The sequence below is a fragment of the Hylaeus anthracinus genome, unplaced genomic scaffold, assembly GCF_026225885.1.
Source record: "Hylaeus anthracinus isolate JK02 unplaced genomic scaffold, UHH_iyHylAnth1.0_haploid 5, whole genome shotgun sequence".
Classification (NCBI taxonomy): domain Eukaryota; kingdom Metazoa; phylum Arthropoda; class Insecta; order Hymenoptera; family Colletidae; genus Hylaeus; species Hylaeus anthracinus.
In genome coordinates, this window is record NW_026535322.1 from 452,559 (window position 1) to 474,356 (window position 21,798).

General features: G+C 32.4%; 6 protein-coding genes across 9 annotated transcripts in view; 2 read left to right on the forward strand and 4 right to left on the reverse strand.

The window, feature by feature from the left end:
• Window positions 1-8,801, forward strand: part of LOC128895617 (uncharacterized) — a 33,804-nt gene extending 25,003 nt beyond the window's left edge. Inside the window, exons 8-11 of the mRNA XM_054158355.1 lie at window positions 447-652; window positions 1,053-1,252; window positions 8,086-8,330; window positions 8,401-8,801. Of these exons, the coding sequence (XP_054014330.1) occupies window positions 447-652; window positions 1,053-1,252; window positions 8,086-8,330; window positions 8,401-8,703 (954 nt within the window). The 3' untranslated portion in view covers window positions 8,704-8,801. The remainder of the gene's footprint in view (window positions 1-446; window positions 653-1,052; window positions 1,253-8,085; window positions 8,331-8,400) is intronic.
• LOC128895627 (uncharacterized) lies at window positions 1,297-3,153 on the reverse strand. The gene is made up of 4 exons (XM_054158374.1): window positions 2,998-3,153; window positions 2,852-2,918; window positions 2,433-2,770; window positions 1,297-2,356 (listed from the first exon to the last, which is right to left on the reverse strand). The coding sequence occupies exons 1-4, from the start codon at window positions 3,032-3,034 to the stop codon at window positions 2,094-2,096; spliced, it is 705 nt and encodes a 234-aa protein (XP_054014349.1). The 5' UTR covers window positions 3,035-3,153; the 3' UTR covers window positions 1,297-2,093.
• LOC128895628 (uncharacterized) lies at window positions 3,776-5,571 on the reverse strand. The gene is made up of 2 exons (XM_054158375.1): window positions 4,524-5,571; window positions 3,776-4,397 (listed from the first exon to the last, which is right to left on the reverse strand). The coding sequence occupies exons 1-2, from the start codon at window positions 4,798-4,800 to the stop codon at window positions 4,009-4,011; spliced, it is 666 nt and encodes a 221-aa protein (XP_054014350.1). The 5' UTR covers window positions 4,801-5,571; the 3' UTR covers window positions 3,776-4,008.
• On the reverse strand, window positions 6,180-8,012 carry LOC128895629 (uncharacterized). The gene is made up of 2 exons (XM_054158376.1): window positions 7,494-8,012; window positions 6,180-7,225 (listed from the first exon to the last, which is right to left on the reverse strand). The coding sequence occupies exons 1-2, from the start codon at window positions 7,627-7,629 to the stop codon at window positions 6,723-6,725; spliced, it is 639 nt and encodes a 212-aa protein (XP_054014351.1). The 5' UTR covers window positions 7,630-8,012; the 3' UTR covers window positions 6,180-6,722.
• A 127-nt stretch (window positions 8,802-8,928) lies between the features above and the next one.
• Window positions 8,929-10,936, reverse strand: LOC128895620 (deoxyribodipyrimidine photo-lyase-like). 2 transcript variants are annotated; one of them, XM_054158361.1, is made up of 6 exons: window positions 10,748-10,936; window positions 10,540-10,666; window positions 10,130-10,458; window positions 9,477-10,027; window positions 9,173-9,410; window positions 8,929-9,114 (listed from the first exon to the last, which is right to left on the reverse strand). In XM_054158361.1, exons 1-6 carry the CDS (start codon window positions 10,823-10,825, stop codon window positions 9,046-9,048), a joined length of 1,392 nt encoding a protein of 463 aa, XP_054014336.1. In that variant the 5' UTR covers window positions 10,826-10,936; the 3' UTR covers window positions 8,929-9,045. The 2 variants fall into 2 exon arrangements, with proteins under 2 accessions (XP_054014336.1, XP_054014335.1); XM_054158360.1 differs by having other exon boundaries at window positions 9,169-9,410.
• Window positions 10,929-20,968, forward strand: LOC128895615 (integrator complex subunit 6). Of its 3 annotated transcripts, none has more exons than XM_054158347.1 (9): window positions 10,929-12,403; window positions 12,597-12,674; window positions 14,681-14,920; window positions 15,012-15,192; window positions 15,274-16,001; window positions 16,094-16,366; window positions 16,442-16,775; window positions 16,858-17,592; window positions 17,769-20,968. In XM_054158347.1, the coding sequence occupies exons 1-9, from the start codon at window positions 12,287-12,289 to the stop codon at window positions 17,975-17,977; spliced, it is 2,895 nt and encodes a 964-aa protein (XP_054014322.1). In that variant the 5' UTR covers window positions 10,929-12,286; the 3' UTR covers window positions 17,978-20,968. The 3 variants fall into 3 exon arrangements, with proteins under 3 accessions (XP_054014322.1, XP_054014323.1, XP_054014324.1); XM_054158348.1 differs by lacking the exon at window positions 10,929-12,403 and adding an exon at window positions 13,152-13,336 and having other exon boundaries at window positions 12,422-12,674; XM_054158349.1 differs by lacking the exon at window positions 10,929-12,403 and adding an exon at window positions 14,015-14,170 and having other exon boundaries at window positions 12,422-12,674.
• Window positions 20,969-21,798: the final 830 nt, after the last annotated feature.

Consider the following 21,798-nt stretch of genomic DNA (forward strand, 5'->3'; position numbering starts at 1 on the left):
CGGCACGTGTTACATGCATACACACATAGATATACACCTATGTATGTACTCGAAATACACGACGATTTTACAATTTCCATTCGTACGCAAAAATAATTGTAAGCCTTAAATCAAAGTAGACAGTATTATACAACAGGAGAAACTCACAATTTCTTAGGAGAACACGCGGAGAGGTATCCTTATCGCTAAAATTCTTTCACTTTTAAAACGAAAATTAGTTACGTTATTAGCATCGCCTGCGCAATACCTCTGTAAAGTATTACATTTTTTGTCTAATTATCGAATCGAACGGGAGGCGTTGATTCGGATCGCTTACCCTTTCGCGTGGAATTCGAAGACGATCGATCAATTCAGAGCGCCGGCGGCGTTCGACGCGCGCGAATAGAGCGGCGCATCTTGTCCATATCACGGATCAATAATTGACGTTGCATGTTGTATTCTTTCAGGACGATGGTAGAACGCATGCCGGTATAAGTCGTGACAGTTGCGGCGGTGTCGGACAAAATATCGCCAACGCCTTGATCAGCCTCGGTCTGAACACCACCAGACTAATATCCGTCGTCGGTAACGACCAACCTGGGAAAGCTATAATTAAAAGTCTAGGAGACGGTGGTCAGACCGTCGAGCAGTTATCAAACAAGAGCACGGCTAGGTATGCGTACGTTTTCCCTAAATACTTGGATCTTCCCTCTCTTGTCTTACTTAAACGACAGGATTTTACAGTAAATTCGCGTTTAAAAAATATAATCTTTGAAACAATTATAATTAATTCTACCTTAAAGTTTGAAAGAAAGAATTCTTTCGCGACGACGTTAACAGCTATTGGTTCTATAGCGAATGGTACGAATCGGAATAACTGTTGACCTCGTAGGTATCACTCGAGACCTTTCACCGATCACCGATTTTCAATGGCGGTTCTTTTATCATTTTCCAATTTCCTTCTTGCATGTAAAAGACTTTTTCTCCTGCTAATGTTACATATTCGAGCGCTATACAGAATTTCTAGAATTTTTATCTATATCGATAATATTTGTTAAATTTTGTGATTCAAGGTGTACTGTAATAATCGACTACAAAGGTGAATGTCGTTTTGGAATCGGCGAAATGGATATCTTGGCTGGCATTAGTCCAAATTTGGTTAAAAAATATCAGTCGCATGTAGAAAAAGCTAGCTTTATTGTTCTCGATGGTAATCTACCTCTGGATACGATACGATACGTTTTAGACCTCGCAGCATACTCAAAAATTCCAGGTAAGGTTCTCGATGCTATCTTTGAAATATACCAAATTTAATATCGTGATCTCAGCATTAATTACGAGTATAGTAAAATACTATATAGTACAAAATAGTTGATACGCAAATAAAAAAAGAAGTGCGTGATCTTTTAAACGCTTGGAATGTCGTTTCGACGATTTGTCAAGCTTGTAGATACAAGCTCCAAATAGATACAAACGTGATAAGAATTCGTTGATCTCTAATAATTATTGTTAGTCACAACAATTTGTAACTACACGTATAAAATTATAATATAAATATAAGTCATTCCACGCATAACCGGATATACTCGTTAAAGTAACAATTCGAAAACTCGAGACTATACATTTTTTATTTTTTTATTTGCCATTAAAAACTCACGAATTGTTTTAAACGAGTACCCGTATTTACTAGCTAGAGTAGGAATAAAACTCTGAAAAAATTAAGAACATAAAGTCCTCGGTTATACCAAAGTGTCCAATTTCGCGTAGAATGACATGTATAAACAACTCTTTTTACTCTCTTACTCTACATCTTTACGTACAGTGTCGTGCAAATCTTTTCAGATAATTCCTTTTCTAGTTTGTTATTTTTGACAACACTAGGAAAATAATTATCTGGAAACGGTTACGTCATTGTATATAGATTTCTATAAAAAATGGACGGAGCTAAGTAATATCGATAAAAACATATACGCGTAAACTTATTTACGCGACAATCTCGTCTAGTAACTTTGAAAACAGACTCAAATTTTGATTCGTTAAACTATATAACTATGAATGGTTCGAATTTGTTTCATAGTAGAATACTATTTTGAACGTTACGTGGTAACAGTGAATTATATGTATCCTCCTCTTTGCAACCCATGATGAGTTTGCGGATTAGGCTGCATCTGCATTATTAAATTACGATTTTCTCTGCGCAATCTGTAACCTGCTTTGGCATCTAAGTACAAGAAAAACGCAGCAAACCAATGGAACATAAACGAGATAACTGCTAAACCATACGACCAAGATAAATGGTTAAAATTTGGATACATCAACCAGTCTCTACGCCAACATTGGCCTCCAAATATTGATACCGCCAAAAATAAAAGAGTACCTGAAATACGAAAGACGTAAAAATAATTTTATTTGAAAAATTTTAGTAGCGTACCGCTAACGAAATCTGTCCTTACCTGTAACCGCGCAACATAAAAAAGCAAACATAGACAGGACCCATTCGAAATTCAATACGAATCTTAAGGGCCAACGAACTAAAGTTAACGCGATCACAGCTTGCGCAAAAAATGAAATTAGAAGAGCAAGCGTGACAAATGTTTGCACTACCAATAACCATCCTGGTAGCAGCCACTCACGGATCACGTAATATTCTTCGGAAAAAATATGATGACATCCATCGAATCTTTTGTCAAACTGATAGTATGGATATTGAAATTGTTCAAAACAATATTCCCAAAGTCCCATATGCTTGAAACTACTGAAAGTTTCTTGATACGATTGGATCCAATAGGGGCTACGAATAAGTTCATCGGGAAATTATATTTACTCAGAAATTCTTATTATATACAAAATTACAAATTTTATGAATTATTACCTTGTAAATGCCATTACTAATAACAAACCAGCAATATATGCGATGATTCCACCAAAAACTAACGCGTCTGAAAATGTGTAAAGAAAATTAGTAGAGGTTAAATATACTTTGTAATCGAGATAATAATGAAAAATAATATTGCTCACTTGACGCACGATGATATTCTTGTTGATCGGCGGACATGTCAATCGTTTGTTATCGTTGGTATATAAACTACAAAGTGATTTATTCTAACATAAACTTTGTTTATAAACTTCAGAAATACTAACTCTGTCGTAATTTGCCACACCTCTCGTTGCTTCAGTGCTGCCAACGTTAACTTTATGCGACATCCTATAAACCGATTTTCAAATCATTCACATTTGAAAAAAAAAGCTTAAAGTCAAATCACCCGAAAAAATAAACAATCTTTTTAATCGAATTGTTTTAATGAACGAGGGATGAGACAGGATAAATATAAAACGTAATTTCTTTAAACATTTAATTACATATTTTCTTAATTAAGATATATTACATAAATGTTTGCATCTTAATTACTTATAAATGATACTGTATTTAAGGACGGATATTAATCGCTAAATTGCGACGTATCATCATCAACGTGCATCAATTATCATACACGCATAACTGACGAGTCTTTGTAAATTTAACATTGGCAGTGAACATTTACATTGTAGTATTATGTAGTATTCAACAACCTACAATCTATACAAAAGAAACAAGGTACTTATTTGATATGATCGAGAATGTTCTCTTTTGAGATATTAAGACTGTTGCTAAAATAATCAAAATTACGAGTATGTTCTTATTAACGGTAACCTTTTCAAGGCACTTGATACGAGAGGAAAGATATAACGCTTACTTTGTGCGCTAATATTAACTTTCCAAACAATAGACGTACAACAAAAACAATAACGATGCGAATATACAGAAATCTCTCTGTATTTAATATACATCTACATATATTGTATATGTAAAACATTGTACAAAAATACAAATCTTGCTTAGTACCTTAATTTGTACTTAAAGTAAATAGAAATCTAATCTTACAATCTACACAATTTACTCTACTATTAGAAGCAGACTACTATAGATGGACGGAATAATAGAAAATTTTGGTACTAAAATGCGAGTCTTACGTAATAAAACGACTGTACTTATGTACGAGATTCAAGTTGGAATCTTGTTTGAGATTCTTTCAAGTACTCTCTCTTTTTGCGTTGAACAGTTCCTTCTACAAGAAACAGCACACCTGCTATGATAGTTAACACACTGCCTACAACTGCCATTATAAAGGACCAACCAAAAAAATTGTTAGCATGTCCAGGCATCCAACCTTCGGTGTTTCCAAAGCAAGCAAATATAATCACTGCCAATCCGCCACTTATACCGCCGACAAGTAATACATTTCCAATTGTCAGAATAAGTTGTACGTATCGTTTTCGTTCTGGGTCACAGCATAAAGTGAATAATAATACCAATACAAACGATACGAGACTCAATAGGAAGCACAACGTGAAGAAAAACTGTGTTGCAATCATGAATGCTGTAACAAAAACAATCGCAATTATATCTGAAGTATGCAGCGCTTACCGAGTACAAACACATCCATGATAATAATAAACTTCTAAAAAGATGTCATTCCTATAATAAAATTAAAGAAGAAACTTACGAGGCAAGAGAAAGCCACGGATGTCAGAGTATCCTGCGGTAAAGGGATCGTATACCCATCTACATCCAACGAAAAAACGTCTAGGTGCGTCCATTTCTTGAGGATTCGGTAGAGATCTAAAGCAATGTGTCCAGAGGCCCAATTTATCGAGTTTCGCACCAGTGATACGATAATCGCTCACTAACCACGCTGGTGTACCAAATGCAACGCAAACGCACACAAACGCAACAATGAAAACACCGACACCGATGTTTCCCGAAAAGCTTCTTTTCTTCATCGTAAAAAATTTCTTTGCAAACAATAGAGATTGCAACGTAAACTAGTGTATACGATAATCGATTCACTAATCTACTGATCCAGTAAAGATCCCACGGTATTAACCACACCCAACACGTTATATTGTATAGTGGCAAGTAGTGGCCATGTAAGATGTAACGTACATACTTGTACTGTCCAACCTAACCTTGTAGAACCGTGAATATCCCACGAGCATAAACTAACCATTATGACGAATAAAGGGTTCTCAATCTGTTATTAGAATACCTATAAAATTTATTACAATTTAAAAAACGTTTCGATCTCACGTTTCTTGTGTTTGAATTGTCCGATGGGACGATAAGTAAGATATAATATATTTATAACAAGTTACAATGAGAAAGGCCAGTAATAATTAATACATACAAGGACATTGTTATCATTCTGAAACATTTACAAAAACAAACACAAGTGACTGAGTTTTAGAGCACAATGATATTAGATGATGTGCAATATTTTTACATGAGAAACACTGCTTCGTGTATGAGAATTTTATGCAAACTCTCATTGTAGAGTATTGCATCATTGATGTTTCATCTGAATTATTTTTATTTTGCATCGTGGAATGCAATCCGATGATAAACAATATCGAGATGTAAATAAATTAGGTTAAACGTATATAAAGTTATATGTTGACAAATTAATGTTTTATAAAATAAAAAGAAGAAGTAAAATGTTAGTCGAATAATAAATAACAAACAAGACTAATGTATAGGAATCACCTAAGGCGACAGATCCTAAGATTGGTAGGATCCATATATTCGTAAGATCGTATACAGTACAAAGAATGTTTTGTAGTCGATATTATATTCACACACCTTTCGACATTAGTCAAGATTCTTAGAATATGCGTCATTTTTGCTGTCACCCGTTCATGATTCATTCAGATGAAATTCTCATTACTTACATTTAATGACCGAATAACTAATAAAAAAAAAATGATATTTTTATAATTGTATAGTACCGATAAGTATAGAAGGATAATATGAATTGCGACAGAAACAATTTTTCAGGTGTGATCAATATAGTGCACAAAATTGTAGAAGTCGTTGATTAAAATAGGAGCTAAACTGGGTCAACGACTTACACCTGACGTCGATCTTCGTACACGCAATCTTAGTCGTAACTCACGTTGAATTATTTCCCCCGGTAGTAAAACAGGTCACAACCTGATCCTATTTTGTCATTTACAACTTAATTATTTTTCCTTAAAAATTCCATTGATCGAAATTTTGGTGCAACTTATCCTAAATACTAATTAATCGATTATTTTAATTTTCAATATTGTTCACGTTCATACAACAATTCCACGAAAAGCAAAATTGTGAATAGAAGTAAACATTTTCAAACAAGTTATTTTTATTACTTTAACTTTTTATACATTTTTCTGATATAAAAGATTATGACAAATATACAATATTTGTTCATGTAAAGGCCATGAGATGATTTCAGTTACAGGGCTAATACTATTTTTATTTACAGACACATAGTCTCTTCGCGTAAAACATCTTACATCTATGGACGGATTTGTAGCATTAAGTATTCTACAAAACAAATAATAAATGCATAATTTACATATTAAATATAAGAATATATAAAATATCTTCTTCGATTTAAGGCTTTTCTTTTTTTTTTAAAATATATCAAGATTATAATTGCTTTTATAAGTTGGCATGAACATTTACATGCAGTGTAAATAATACTTATCAAAATAACGAGTATAAATATAAAAATATATAATAGAATCTTCGAAAATTTGCATAGAGATTATTTAAAGTAAATCTATGTAGACTGTGTTCGACCTCATAGAATTGGCATGTGCAGATCTTTGATATCCCAAATAATTTATCATAGATTTATATTTTTTATTAACGAAAATTATAATTAGATGGTTGTATGTGTTTTCTGTTCTTCGGTCAAAATTCTTTCCTGCTTCTTTTTGTGTCTGCGTCCTTCAATTAAGAAGAGTACACCTGCTATAACCAAAATAAAGCTACCTACTACAGCTAAAGCATAAGACCAACCGATGTCATTATGCTCCCAGTTCGGCATCCAATCTCTACTGTCACCTCTTGCACCAAAAATTATAACAGATATGATACCACATAATCCTCCTAACAACAAGTTTGCACCAGTTGTCCATAAAAGCAACTGATATTTATTATGATGATGAGAACAGCATGTGTACAAAACCGTTGAGAAACTTCCTATCAATAGTAAAGTCAGGCATAATGTAAAGAAAAACTGTGTTGCAACAAAAAAGTCTGGTAGAAGAATATCGTGAATTATATAATATTCTTCTTCAAACACCCACCAACAACCATAGAATTTAGTATCGTACAAGTGATGAGGATGCTCAAATCCTTTAAAACACACTTGCCATAAACCTGCAACAACAAATAATTTTTTACAATCCAATAAAGATATTAAATAATATTTTGCTTATATCTAATTCCTATAAATACAAATGATTGCACGATTCAAATTTTATGTACGTACATATTGGCAACAAAAGATAAAGTTGACTGTAAACTCTTGTTTTCAAGATGTGTAAATGACACATTAAATGAGATCGTCAATGAAATGACAATGAACAATGAATAACAACTATTCCTGTCCTTTTTATCGTAGCGAAATTATTTCAAATTAAATTACCGATTTTGATAAATCTTGGATTTTCCAATTTTCCGTCTGTTTCGAGCCAATTGGGTGTGGTAAAAGCAATCACTATTAAAACAAATGCAACCGCAGTACATATTGCAGCAGCTTTCCCGTTGAGAGTTTTGCCCATTGTATCATTCAATTATTGATACAATTGTATCATAAGGCTTGATACTTTGTGCTATGTTATTAACGAATAACAAAACTATTTTTTTATGGTATCTACCCCTATGGTTATGTTCAGGAATACACAGCGACAGACGCATTTAATTTCCCATAAATATAGAATCACTATAGATGTTCCGTAGTACGAAGAAATTTGTAGTGCCACGACAGCGCTGCATGTTACGGAAGATTTAATTCGTTTAGCGGTTCATTTGAGTACCTTTTCAAAATACAATACAAATACGATATGAATACAAATTTCATTTAATACGATAATACATTTGTTTTATCATAAACTTTAGATAGTAACAAACAATACGTACTATATTGCGATACTACATTTATTTTACATCGGTATATTAAAAGAAATGTATGAAAACCATACAAAAATAATATAAATAAAAAAAATCATTTCTTTTAGTTTGGTACGAACCTACAGATGTGAGGAAGGCAACAAAAGTATTTGAAGTGAAAGCACAGTGGCGTGATGTTCTGCATTTTACATCTCCAAACAGAAATGAGTTAAAAGTAATTGGAAAATATCTTGGAATACAAGTGCCTGAAAGTAAATCGATTATGGACTTGGAAGAAGTAAAAATAATCGCAGAACAAGTAGCTGAATTTGTTCCAGTAGTTATAAGTACATTAGGATCACAGGGAGTATTGGTAAGTATTGCTATTCTTGAAAAATGATAAACATATGAATCAACTAAAAATGTAATATTGCTCTCCACAGGTTGTTCGTAAAGCCTCAGGAAGTAATCCTTTTTATGATAAAAATGGTAATTTAGTTGAAAATACCATGATTACTTCTCGTTTGTACCCACCCTTATGTTACACTTCCGAAAATCCAAATGAAACATTTAACGTAAGCGGCTGCGGAGACTGTCTTACTGCCGGAATAATTTATGGTATTCATAAAAATCTATATGAAACCGATTGTCTTTCTTTAGGCTTAAAGGCTGCTGCACTTTCTTTAACATCGTTAGATGCGGTACCTGCTTCGCTTTCATTGTTATGCAGTGGTACAAAATGTTAACAGATATACTAATTATTAAGAAATGTTAAGAAACCTATATGCTAACTATATTTTATTTGTACGTTAAAAATATTTCTTTTTTTTTTTTTTTTTTTTTAAATAATGCAACTACTTGAAAATAATCAATTAATCAAATTTCTATGTTAAAAATTTTTTCAGCTGTATCGCATATTTGTATATTATATTTTCTTATTTTTTATTAGCATAAATGAATGGACTGAATGGTACATTAATAAATAATTGATAGTCATTTTGATATATTATCGCTTTTCTCCTTTCCCCACTTGGCGACGAACTCTTTAACATTAAACTTCCGTTTACATCCTTCATAATTCATGTATCTTATTTTTCCAAATATTTCCCTCTCTGGCCAACCATGATCATGAATACCACATATAGACCACATACAACCTGAGAAATAAATTAATAAATCATCGTAATATCATGTACAACGCGTAAACTTACCTACATAACCATTGGGATCACAACCATCTATACTATATTTGTCATTTAAGAAAATAGCCCATTCTAAAGCATTTTCAGGTGTTTCAGTCCACTGTAAGATTTTTTTTGCCCAATACATTCTCAAAAATCCATGCATTTTTCCTGTTGTTACCATTTGATTTTGACATGCATTCCATAAATCGTCATGGGTCTGACAATTTTCCAAATTGTTTAAAGAATATACATACTCTCTTTTATCTTTCCTATGTATACCGAAATATTATTAATACAATATGTGTATAATACATAATGAAATATGAATACATTACCGATGTATGTTTAACGTTTCTATTGCCCAAGCATGAGCTCCTTTAATAAGATCATAATTTTCATTATAAAAACAAAAATTATCACTGAGTTCTCGCCGAATAACAGCCTCTTCTATAAAAGATTCAACAGATTTTGGATATAATTTTCTATATTCCTCCATTTCCAAAATGCAACGTTGTACAGATATCATGCCGAAATGAAACCATGGAGATAAATTGCTAATGGAATTTGACAAGGGATTGTTACGCTCAGTTGCGTAATTTTTCAAACGGTTTTGTATGAAACTTTCTAGTTCTTTGATACCATGTTTATATCCTGGCATAGCCCATGTAATTTCATCTACCGATGTATCTATTTTTACATTTTCCAAAGCTGTTTCCCAATTATTGCTTCTAAACTTTTCCTTTGATATATATAGATGTTTCACAATGGGTGGAAATTCTGTTAAAAATTCTTCCAATTTTGTATGTATTTTATTTCTAATTGTTCTTGCAGCAAATTCTTCCTTTGGTGAAGCATGCCAGCATGGCACAATATTGTGTGCGTCTACCTTTATAAAAACATATTGAGAGAATCGCTCGTTAACGAACAGATAATGGAATATTCCCTATATAAAAGTATAAAAACAAGTGTATTTTATAATTTTATTTACTTGACAAATAGGAATATCTTTAGGTAAATCGTTCTGTATATCATCGATCCATGACATGGGCAATTTCAATGGATAAAAGTCAACAATTACAGCACCCATTTTAAATACTTTCACAAATTCAAGGATATTGACTTTTGGTTCTCCATGTAAAAGATGAAAATATATATTTAACGCTTTACATTCAACCTCGACTTCCTTCAATCCTTTCAAGAGAAATTTATAATGTCGTATCGAAGCATCGAGAAATCTTGGCAGGATACAGTAACAAATATGAAGTGCTACATTGTTTTTCAAAGCAGTCTTTTGTGCAAAGAGCAAAGCCCAATTATCTATAAGTATTACAAATTTATTTTGCTATAAAAGTATACTATTTATACAAATAATATTACATATGTTGTTTATATTCATACCTTGTACTCTAACATCGCGAAACATCCAGTATAAGATCCCTTTACATCCCTCTTTAACATCATTCAAATTATTTAACAGTCGGACACGTTTTTTATTAAAATTAAATGTCATGATAGATTCAGCTGTCTAGAAATAAAATGTCAAAACATTAAATAAAGAGAAAACTTGAAGGAATAGAATATGTTTATAAAGGGAAATTTATCTCACATTTTTTCTGTTATTCTCAAACTTTTGCAATAAATCATCAACTGTCCTTCTGCGTTTAGATGAATTCAATTTATCCATATTATAATCGATATCAATAAATTAAGAATATAAATTAAGAAACACAATCGTTCTCTTAATAATTTATTTATATTTCAATCACATTTGATATATGAATATGGAATTACATTGAGCAATATAATTGTCCTTGATCCTAGAACAGGTAAACTACAGTTATAATTTACACCAATTTATATATACATACATTTACACAAACCGGTTAGAAATTAAAAATTAGCCTGAACTAGTCAATTTGTGCTCGCGAATGATTTACATTTGTTTACAAAATTTTTTGAACGATATCAGAAATTATTCATCATGATTTTTCTAATTTTGATGTCTACATATATCTATGTACATATAAACCTACGTCTATTCGGGGCACAACACTTGGTTGTTCCAGTCCTGTCCAGTCCTATTACACATCAGATGGTTTTATTTACATTTTTTTTTTAAACGAAGTACAGCGCCCTTGATTTTTCAAGTTGTATTGGAGCAGAAGAAAAAACTGACATGTTCTCCGTTTAATCTCTGACAAGATTTCTACTGATTTCTACAATTGTTTTTATAATGTTATCAACGACATTTTGCCTGTATAACATTAATACTTTTAAAAATAATAGAAAATAGTTAATTTACACGAATTAATGACAATTTAAAAAAAATTAAATTAAACTAAGTGAAATTATTTAAATATTTCTAATTATATTAAAAATAAAACAATTTATTCTTCTGTAGATGAAGTTTGAGAAACACTGCACTTAATCTTTTCGATCAGAAGTAACAGCATTAGGACACATACGCACACAATGAAAAAATCATAGAAATGCGATGCTTTTCGGACGAGCAATGACAAAATGCGTTAGAAGGGGTAGACGAGGAAACGGACAAACTCGTATACGGACCTGGTCGACTCACGACTGTTCGCGACTGTTCACGACGACTTGCGACGCGATCTCGTGGCTGCGTTTCAGCTGCTATTCTGCGCTGCTGTCCACCAGACACGTTCGAGCATCAGAGGCGCGCGGCCGTAGTAGCAGTAGATTTGGTTCTGTGTGGAGGGAAAGAGACGCATATATATATATATATATATATACTAATTACACATATATGTATATATATATATATACACACATATATATATATATACAAACGCGCGCGCACAGCACGTAAAAACATACATATACATATATATATATATATTTATATATATACACATACATATACATATATATGTATACATATATATATACATAAGAAGAAAAGGATAGAAAAGAAAGAGGTCGAAAGAGAGTAAGAGCGGAGCGGGCGCCGTTACGATAAAAGAAGTTTTTCGGAGACTGTATATTCGGGAGAGCGTTCAATGGTCGAAGCAGTTATGCGCCACGCTGTCGTAGGGCTATTAACTAGCTAGTTCTGACTACGGGAGGTCTCAGGCCGCAGTTACGACCTCGAAAGAACGAGCGGGTTCGCCTCGCGAAGATGACCATAATAGTCTTTTTGATCGACACGTCGGCCTCCATGAATCAGAGGGCATATTTGGGCGGGCGACCCACGCTTTTGGATGTAGCCAAGAGCGCCGTGGAGACTTTCGTGAAGGTACGCTAGTCACACAGCTTTCCCGGCTCTCCCGGGAGCTTCGATTCAGCCGTGCTTGTGTCGTGTCGTCGTCGACTCGTACCATCATCGTCAAAGAGAAAGAGAGAGAGAGAGAGAGAGCAATGTGGATAATGGGCTCCCCTGCCTTTACCTCCATCGCCATCGACTCTAATATCAAATCCTTCTTTTTCAGGTAAGACAGAGATCACCAGAGAGCCGTGGGGATCGTTATATGCTCCTGACCTTCGAAGATCCGCCCCAGAATATCAAGGTATGTTTTCCTTCATATTTCACTGTCTTTACCATTCGCATCTTCCGCACTTTTTCTCCTTTTCTATCTCCCGTTTCCCACGATCGTTTTGTTTCTCTTGCACACGTATATAGAAGCACACACGACCCTCTCTGTGCTAGCTATCATGCAAACCTAGGTAAGATATACCATTTAAATAGTAAACGATAAATAGTTTATTTTATTTCCAAGTCAGATCTATTGCAATTGAAATAAAATAATACTTTGTTTACATTCTCATGAAAATGGTATTCAATTTTATTTGGAGTAAATACACCCAGATCCTGGGTGCTATTCGATACAAAAGTATTTGAAATACTATCTTAAATAGTGGAAACTATCAAAATATTATTACATTTTTTTTATGTTTGTGTCGTTACATTTTACGATGGTGAAAATAAGATTATCGTAGACTTTGAATTAGAGTTGGGTAAAGTTTGTAACAGAAATATTTTGTAGACCGTCGCCTGGAAAAACTGTTTCGTGTTTCATACCAGGGTATCGAGGGCCTAAGCCAAAGCCCCAATTTATTGTGCTTTGCAGCTGCTGCAGGCCCCGAGAGTGTGAGACAAAATGCTGTATTGTCTTTAGGTTGTATACCTTTGAGGATCGAGCAAATATAAGCAAGAATTATTCGATCAAATGTAAGCATGAATTTTTGCAGTGTTTAATTACAGGTGTATTAATATTTCCTTGTATTTTCCCTACCTTATTTTCACCATCAAAAAAGATTTCAAATGTGAAAAATACTTCAAAATGCAAGCTATTTTTATTTCATTTGCATTCACGTTAGCATCACACTATTTAAAATAATACTTCGAATAATTTTATTTTAATTTTCATCCAGCTTTAATTGATTGCTGCTATGTTAATAATTGATTCCATTTAGAAGCTTTACATATTTTTTCAGTTTTCAGTTTCAAACCCATTTGTGATTCGTTGTTCCGCGTGACGAATCAATGCACTCATAACGATTGCGGTATTTATCTCCTTCGATTGATGAATAATTGATCTTTGCCAAGAAAGCAATAAAGTGCAGCATGCACTTGTCGTATCTTTCGTTACAGAAAAACATTGTGGATAATGATACGCGAGTAGGGAGTCTACCTACGAGGGTCTTTTCCTCTCGGATACATGCGCGCCAAATTTACAAAACTGATAATACACGACTGCGTATAAGACATGCCTTTCTTCTACTATTTAAAAATTTGTCCAGTTGCTATCACAAGTATTTTCTTGTATAACTTCCTCCTCGTACGTTTTTCTTGCATAATGCTTCTTACGATCTAATTTGATGTATTTAAGTTACTTTTTTATTCCAGGGTCGAATATGGTGATCAAGCTTAAGGTTCAAGAATGAGCCATGGTTGAAACATGTTAGAAGGATTAAAGTATTGTTGTGACTTTAGTAGTGGCAAAGAAGTAAAAAAGAGTTTCCATGTAACAGTGGATCCTGAAACAATAAAGAATCACCATAGGTAGTTGAGAATTGGTATTTGCGATAGATATCAAGAAAATCATTGATGCAATGGACAATTACTGTTGTAAACTTTTTATGGCTATTCTTTATTGTCTTAGTGCCTCGTGTTGCATGGAGGTTCTTTTTGCTTTCCCATTATTGCAGAACTTTAAAAACAGAACTCCACATCTAACAAGCTGCAATTTTGTTTCTATCTTGAACCATTAGCTTTATAATCAGTTTTGATCTGCAAATAAGAAATTTAAAATTATAAGAATCAAGACATTTTTTTAATATTGTAATACTATGAAATTATATGGTAGCTGTGTAGTTACTACTTTACAGTAAAATATTACATCGATCTTTTTTGCTGTTGTTAATGAATGATAAAAATATTTAAATTAAAAATGAAAATTGCAAGACAGCAAAATAATTTGTCCTTGCATAAAATGATCTTTAAAATATTTATTTTTTCTTTTCTACTTTCTTTTTTTTTTTGTATAATTGAAATTGTACTTTTACTTTTCAGGCTGGATGGAAAGAAAATTTAGCAACTTTTATGAATGAGCTTAAGAATTTACAATGCGTTGGATTGACAACGTTAGGTGCTGCTTTGAAACATGCTTTGGATGTTTTGAATATAAATCGTATGCAAACGGGAATAGACACGTACGGTCAAGGAAGATGTCCCTTTTATCTAGAACCATCGGTGATTGTTGTTATTACGGATGGAGGAAAGTACACGACTAATAGTGGAGTAAATCAGGATGTAAGTTTAATAAATATTTATAAACGAAACATGTTTGAGAAAAACCATATTAGTGAACATGCGATTTTACCTCTGAAATTCTTGTTTAAAGTTCACATTGCCAATGCATTCTCCTATACCTGGATCCGAGTTAACAAAAGAGCCATTTAGATGGGATCAAAGATTATTTTCTTTGGTATTACGATTATCTGGAACACCAGCTGTTGAAAGAGACACTGGTTTAGTGGCAAGCGATTCATCTCCTATAGATGCTATGTGCGAAGTTACCGGAGGTATAAACGTTATTTTTATAGTACAATTTAACATAATTTTAACGTATAGTTTTAATTTAAAAAATTGATTGTTTATCGTAGGTCGTTCGTATTGTATAACATCCTTCAGAATGATGATGCAGTGTATAGATTCTTTGGTACAGAAAGTTCAGTCTGGCGTAGTTATAAATTTCGAAAAGATCGGACCAGATCCTCCGCCATTGACTAATGAAGCACAACACGCGGATGATGATGAAAATGAAGATGACAGTAATACAACGAACGGAACGCGATCGCAGTATCCTCCAAATCCAACAGTACCGGGCAATACGGCATGGCATTCTTGTAGAAGACTGATTTATGTTCCAAGATCTGCTCAGAAAGGTTTTGCTGTTGGTTTCTGGCCGATTCCTGAAAGCTTTTGGCCTGATCTCAGCGCTAGTTCTTTGCCGCCAAGGTCAGCGCATCCGAATGTCAAGTTCACTTGCACCAGCCAAGAGCCCATGGTGATAGAAAATCTCCCATTTGATAAATACGAACTGGAGCCAAGTCCTTTAACACAGTACATATTAGCCAGAAAGCAACCAACGATTTGTTGGCAAGTTTTTGTAGCTAATTCCTATAAATCCAGCGATGTGGGTCATCCATTTGGATATCTAAAAGCAAGTACTAACTTAACGTGTGTGAACCTGTTTGTAATGCCCTACAATTACCCAGTACTCTTACCTTTGCTGGAAGAACTTTTTAAAGTTCACAGATTAAAGCCAACAAATGAATGGAGAACACAGTTTCAAAATTACATAAGAACCATGCCCACTTATTATGCAGCGGTAAATTTTGCAATTATCATACATAGTGTATTAAGTATTTGCTTTTTAATAAATAAAAAAACACTCTAATGCTGGATATTTTTTGTTTACAGTCGCTCAGGAGAGCTTTAACTAGAATGGGTGCTCCAGCTCCATTAGCGCAAACACTAATTCCCGATAATATGGATAACTCGTTATCCTATAGTGTCTTAAATTATTTAAAACGACTAAAAAATCAAGCTAAAATTGAATTTGATAGACTTTGCAACGAGGTTTTATCTAAACAACTCGCTGCTGCCAATATGACAAAAAATTTAGTAAACGGCAGTACAACGGTGACAGATGGAGTAAGAGTTATTCCTAGAACTCCGTTGAAGAAAGATTTGGTAAATATTTTTTATTATTTAGAATAATAATTTAGTTTATTATCCATTTTAATCCTATTTTTCTTATTACAATAGGTATCGCATCCGCTATTACAAGACAAGTTCACAGGACTAAGGGATCAACTGAACGAGTTCGGTGGATTTGTAGTTGGATTAGTCAGAAGTCAACAACGCGGAGCACACAGTTACAGGAACGCATTTGACGTTCCGCGGAAATCCCTTTTAGATCAAGTTGTGAGAATGCGTGCTAACTTCCTTCAACCTGGATTACTGCATACAAAACTTCTTGACGACGATTATGTTCATTCGATGCCTTTAGCGCAAATGGGAAATTATCAGGAATATTTGAAACGCATGACTCCGCCTTTAAGGGAAATCGAAAGTGTTCCAGTTAGGCAACACATGTTCGGTAATTATTTAAGATGTTCCATAACTGTCGTTCGAAGTGTTCAAGTCAGAACAATACTTTATTCCACGTTGTCGAATTGCAGGTAATCCTTTTAAGATAGACAAAAGAATGATGGTTGACGAAGCGGATATCGATATGGTTGGCGCAACGTCTTCGACCTCAAAGAGCGGTCTTAAACGTACATTACCTGCTTCGGACGGAGGATCGTTTGCTTCAAAACCACCGCCAAATAAACGAAAACCGGGTCCAATTCCTAAAGATGTAGTTGTACGAAGACCATCGTACACACCCACGATTACTCCACCAAGTTCGCCGATACCGTGGGTTGACGACACGAAAAATCAAGTAACCCCAGCTGCTGACTCAAATCAAATTCCATCAAATACAGTGAATCCTACAACACCTAATACATCGAGTCCACCGAGTGTGAATTCACCAGAGAAATTAGTAAATGGTCTTGCAGAAATGCCGACGATACCAGTCTTTGAACCAATTCCAGTGGAACATACTAATAATCATATGGACGCTCCGCCAATTTTGACGCCGGTAGTTAATAACGTCGACGCTCCTAAAATTGAAATAAAAACGGAGAACGTTAAAAACGAGTGTAACAAACTACCTCTTAACGATTTTGTTGAAAATAGTGTAAAAGTTGAAAATTCGGTTGACGAAAGGTTGTCCAATCATGTCGAAGATAAACGCGAATCCAAAGTAGAAAAAGACAAGGTTTTGTCGAAGAAAGAATTAGAAGATATTAGAAGACATAACCTGTCCGTTCGAGAACTCGTGTATAAAGAAGTACGGAGAAGAGGTGCAAGTAAGTCGATATGTATATGTATATATGTATATATATATATATATTTCTGTAAGTTTCACCTGTTAATTAGTAATATCAATGGTATTGTGAAAGAGTATAATCTATTTATAGCGTACGAACAAAAACATACATGCAAAGCAGTTTAATGTTAGTAATGATTCGTAATCTTCTTTCAGATTATGCAACACTATTTTCACATTTAAACCAAATTCAAGGGACTCTAGATATACGACTTGCATTTTTGCGAGATATCGTTAAAGAATCGTTACGATTTAAAAGACGTAATTTGGCATCATTGCTAGAAGAATATTTGAAAACTGTACAAGAGGATAGCTGGACTGTAAACCACAAGGTGAATCACAATGGTGCCACAAAAATAAGTTAAGAATTCGTTGCATAATCAGGGCATTATTTCAATAATAAAAATAACAGTTCAGTGAATAATGCGGGATATCTGAGTGGGACATAAAGTATCCTATTGAGCAAGTCGTACATCTGTAAAATGATAAGCGTGTTAGCGTTTAAGGATGTATGTTGCCAAGGCACGCGAAGTGATAATAATTGATAAATCTAATGAAAGAAATAGCATTCTGGATGTCAACCAAGGAGATATGATTTTCATGCTCCTATTTTCCTTTTCTTTTTCACTTCGTGACTGTACAGTTGGTAGAAATGTTTCTCTTGTTCTCTGCGAATGATCGATAATGCGTGTAAAGACAATAAAGTCTTGTCAGCAGTAACGTAATAACTTTGTAAATGTGTGAGTTTTTATGCTTTTGCAACGTATAAAACTCTTGTATTTGTTTATTAAATATTCAAATTTGTATATTTTGCGGTTACCCATTTAATTATCCAACGTTTTTAGCAGCTCAATGCAAATTTATTATTACGAAATTGTTGGTATACACTGTAAAGTGCAGCAGTTTTGAATTACATACGATCACTGTTTGTAAGAATAACAGCATGCCGTTTATAAAGTACTACTCGACTATTTTTCTTTAAACTGACTATTATATATTCCTTATGTCTTGGATGCAGGCATTCGAGACACCCTTTATTTGAGAAATATTTATTGTGTAATAATTAATAATTATAACTACTTTTTAAACGAATTAAAGAAAATATAGCGCCCTGAAATAGTACAACATTAAGCAAAATAGCACAATTCTACCAGCTGCGCAATCGAGAGTTTAAATGCATTAAAAGAACAACTATTCTCTTTAACCGCGTTGCTTTCTTTCTTTCTGTTCGTGAAATTTTAGCGTACACTATTGTGATCTAGGATATAATTCAAGAGATAAGGTTATCAGTACACGATATGCACCGTACATTTTGTTGTATACGTTAATGGTAAAAAGCCAAATTGAAGTCTCATTTCTCTAAAAGGTGAAAAAACGCTTATGCACGAATATTTGAAACTTTAATACATATCTTCCGTTTAAAAGAAAAATAAAATTTACGTTCTGTAGGTAAAAAGAACATACTATATTTTATCATGTAATTCAGTAGATTAAATTAAAATACCTTGAAAATAGAACTGCTTCTGCTGTAATAAATGTTCTTTTATGAAATTCGGCGAACATGATATTCGTTCTTAAAAATATGAAAACTATCATAAAAACGAAACTAATTTTTATATTCTACATTATCTCATATAGAATTGAACTTATCGAAGATTATTCAATGAAGGGTTGACAGTGCCTAATGCTATTGAAAAGTAGCGTGAAAAAGATTGTATTTATTTTTAACCCACTTAGACAGCATAGTAATTTGATATAAATTTCAAAAATCTTGATTAAAGAATGATAATATATTCGAATGAGTGCTTTCAATTATTTAATCGGAACCAAAGACAAAATTTATATTAGATTTCATAATTCATAATTTTCTATTCCTACTTGTCGAATGATTTTCATAAAGGTTTGTTATTTTACATTGGCTGAAAGTGGGTTGGAGACATTTACAATATTAGCAATGATTGATGCAGATAATTAATAATGTCAAAATCACTTATTACTGTCTATAAGGAGTGATAATATTTTGACCAAATATTAAGTAGATTGTCCTAGATTTAATGATCAGGAAGATTATCTTACCCATTGTTCAATAAAATAGGTCATATATGTATTATACATATTAGAAATACGTTTCACAAGCAATTTCATTTATACTTTGTCATTTATGTAAAAGCAGAGAAAGCGTCTACGAAGAACACCAATAAATTACAACATATCATCTCATTGCCATTAAATTACAAATTTATCTCTAATTTAAATATAAAAGGGCCTTTTATACAAATCTTCTAGCATCAGTTTTATATGAAATTACATACTAAGCATTTTCTGAATTTTCTACAAATGGATTTTTTATCAAAATCATAAATATTGCCCTTTTACATTTAAACAAGTCCCAAGTAAGATAATCACCCTGACTTTTTTTTCAAGGACACTAAATAATTATATTCTCCTCTTTGTAAATCTAGTAGCGAAATTGTATATCATATAGTATTTATTAATTGAAATTGTTAAACGTTTAATAAATTATTTTATAATAACGGAGCTTAGCTGAGTCTTACAGACGATGATGCTAGACGCTTACTGGCTCCAAAGAAAAATTAATAAGAAAGTTTAATGAACATAACACAAAGTGCGATTCTATAATGAATTAATAGATAATAAGAGAAAAATATGACGGAGTAAGTAATACAATTATGAAATTTATGTTACACAAATTGTAATTTTTTTATTATAGGAATGTTTTATCCGAGAAAATTAAGTGAAGATAGTTGCAAAAAAGTGTCGAGGGTATAGAAAATTGCTATGTAATATTTTCAATTAAAGCAATGTATATTATAAATTTATAATAAATATTTGTAATTTTTTTGTTTCATAAAAATGTTGGATCTTACGACACACGTATCTGAGAGTTATTTATAAAATAAGAAACTATAAGTTGAATACTTTTGCACTTTAAGAAAAACCCTAACATACCTTGTATACCTTAGAACGATAAAACAATAATCGATGCGTTTATATTTTTTTCTATGCCCCAAACACTATTAGATTAGAAACACGATTCTTTCTTAGCAAATATCTTCAACTTGTTTCCAAGTCCATTTCAAAGTGTAATTTATTATATCCATGTTGCATATATCTTTATTGTATCATTTGAAATACACTTAATTAGTTATTCTTTTATTGTACCTATACTGCTACTATGTGCATTATTGTACATATTTCATTGTATATAGATATGTATCGATGGTTACTATTAACAAAATTCATATTGAAGTGATTGTTCCATTTTTACGTTTATATTTTTAAACAAATAGCAAATAAGCTTTAAAAAAAATAAAACCAAAACAATTGAAACATTTTATAGTTCATTTCATCATTTCCCTGTAACATTTTTATTCAATTATCAATGTGGTTCAAAAGAATTAAGAACATGTTTACAAATGATAATTGTAATATGAAATCTTATCTTTGTACATTAATGTAATATTAATATTTGTATATATAAAAATATTATGTTCATTGGTATCTAATGGATTAATATCGACTAACTATATCTTGATTATGGATTATTAGAATTGACATTGAATTGACATGAATTACTAAAAGTAACAGCTTAAATAACATAAATACACCAGTAAGTTTTATAGAAGAGCAATGCGAATTGAATTAAATTAAATCTTAAGTTTTATACCTATGATTAGAACAATATATATTTATATACATATACATATTACATACATAATTTCATTTAATGCATTGAATGGTTAAAGTAATCTTTTTACTGTAATTTAGAAAAAGAAATCTTTTTGTCTAAATATTTGTTCATGCTACTCGAGTTTGTTTTTTTTAAATAAATACTTAACGTTCCTAACCCAAGTTGTGCTACATATTTAAAAATATAAGTAGTAAAATGACAATAAAAAACAATTCCTTTTAATCATTAATTATTAATATTATTCAATAAATGAATCATATTATAGGAACAAATTTATAGAACGCGAAGAAATTAATTAGAATATTTATTACGTTAGGAAATTCGTAAAACATTAAATATGAAACAGACTTTATTATTAAATTTTTACTTTATGTACTATTTTTTAACTCTGCAATGATTTGTTTGGTAAAAATCTAAACACGTGTGCATATTCTCGTCAATTTGTACTCATCATAAATACCAATATATATTTGT

Excerpts from the sequence above, each read along its gene's own strand:
- LOC128895620 (XM_054158360.1), bottom strand. The coding sequence starts at position 10,825 with ATGGATAAATTGAATTCATCTAAACGCAGAAGGACAGTTGATGATTTA. Across the intron at positions 10,459-10,539 it reads TCGCGATGTTAGAGTACAAG|ATAATTGGGCTTTGCTCTTT; the intron begins GTATGAATATAA and ends TAATACTTATAG. Across the intron at positions 10,028-10,129 it reads AAGATATTCCTATTTGTCAA|GTAGACGCACACAATATTGT; the intron begins GTAAATAAAATT and ends GTTTTTATAAAG.
- LOC128895628 (XM_054158375.1), bottom strand. The coding sequence starts at position 4,800 with ATGAAGAAAAGAAGCTTTTCGGGAAACATCGGTGTCGGTGTTTTCATT. Across the intron at positions 4,398-4,523 it reads CCGTGGCTTTCTCTTGCCTC|CATTCATGATTGCAACACAG; the intron begins GTAAGTTTCTTC and ends TTTTTGTTACAG.
- LOC128895615 (XM_054158347.1), top strand. The coding sequence starts at position 12,287 with ATGACCATAATAGTCTTTTTGATCGACACGTCGGCCTCCATGAATCAG. Across the intron at positions 15,193-15,273 it reads TATGTGCGAAGTTACCGGAG|GTCGTTCGTATTGTATAACA; the intron begins GTATAAACGTTA and ends TGTTTATCGTAG. Across the intron at positions 16,367-16,441 it reads CTCCGTTGAAGAAAGATTTG|GTATCGCATCCGCTATTACA; the intron begins GTAAATATTTTT and ends TTATTACAATAG.
- LOC128895627 (XM_054158374.1), bottom strand. The coding sequence starts at position 3,034 with ATGTCCGCCGATCAACAAGAATATCATCGTGCGTCAA. Across the intron at positions 2,771-2,851 it reads TTAGTAATGGCATTTACAAG|CCCCTATTGGATCCAATCGT; the intron begins GTAATAATTCAT and ends ACTTATTCGTAG. Across the intron at positions 2,357-2,432 it reads TTTATGTTGCGCGGTTACAG|GTACTCTTTTATTTTTGGCG; the intron begins GTAAGGACAGAT and ends TTCGTATTTCAG.
- LOC128895629 (XM_054158376.1), bottom strand. The coding sequence starts at position 7,629 with ATGGGCAAAACTCTCAACGGGAAAGCTGCTGCAATATGTACTGCGGTT. Across the intron at positions 7,226-7,493 it reads TCCAAGATTTATCAAAATCG|GTTTATGGCAAGTGTGTTTT; the intron begins GTAATTTAATTT and ends TTGTTGTTGCAG.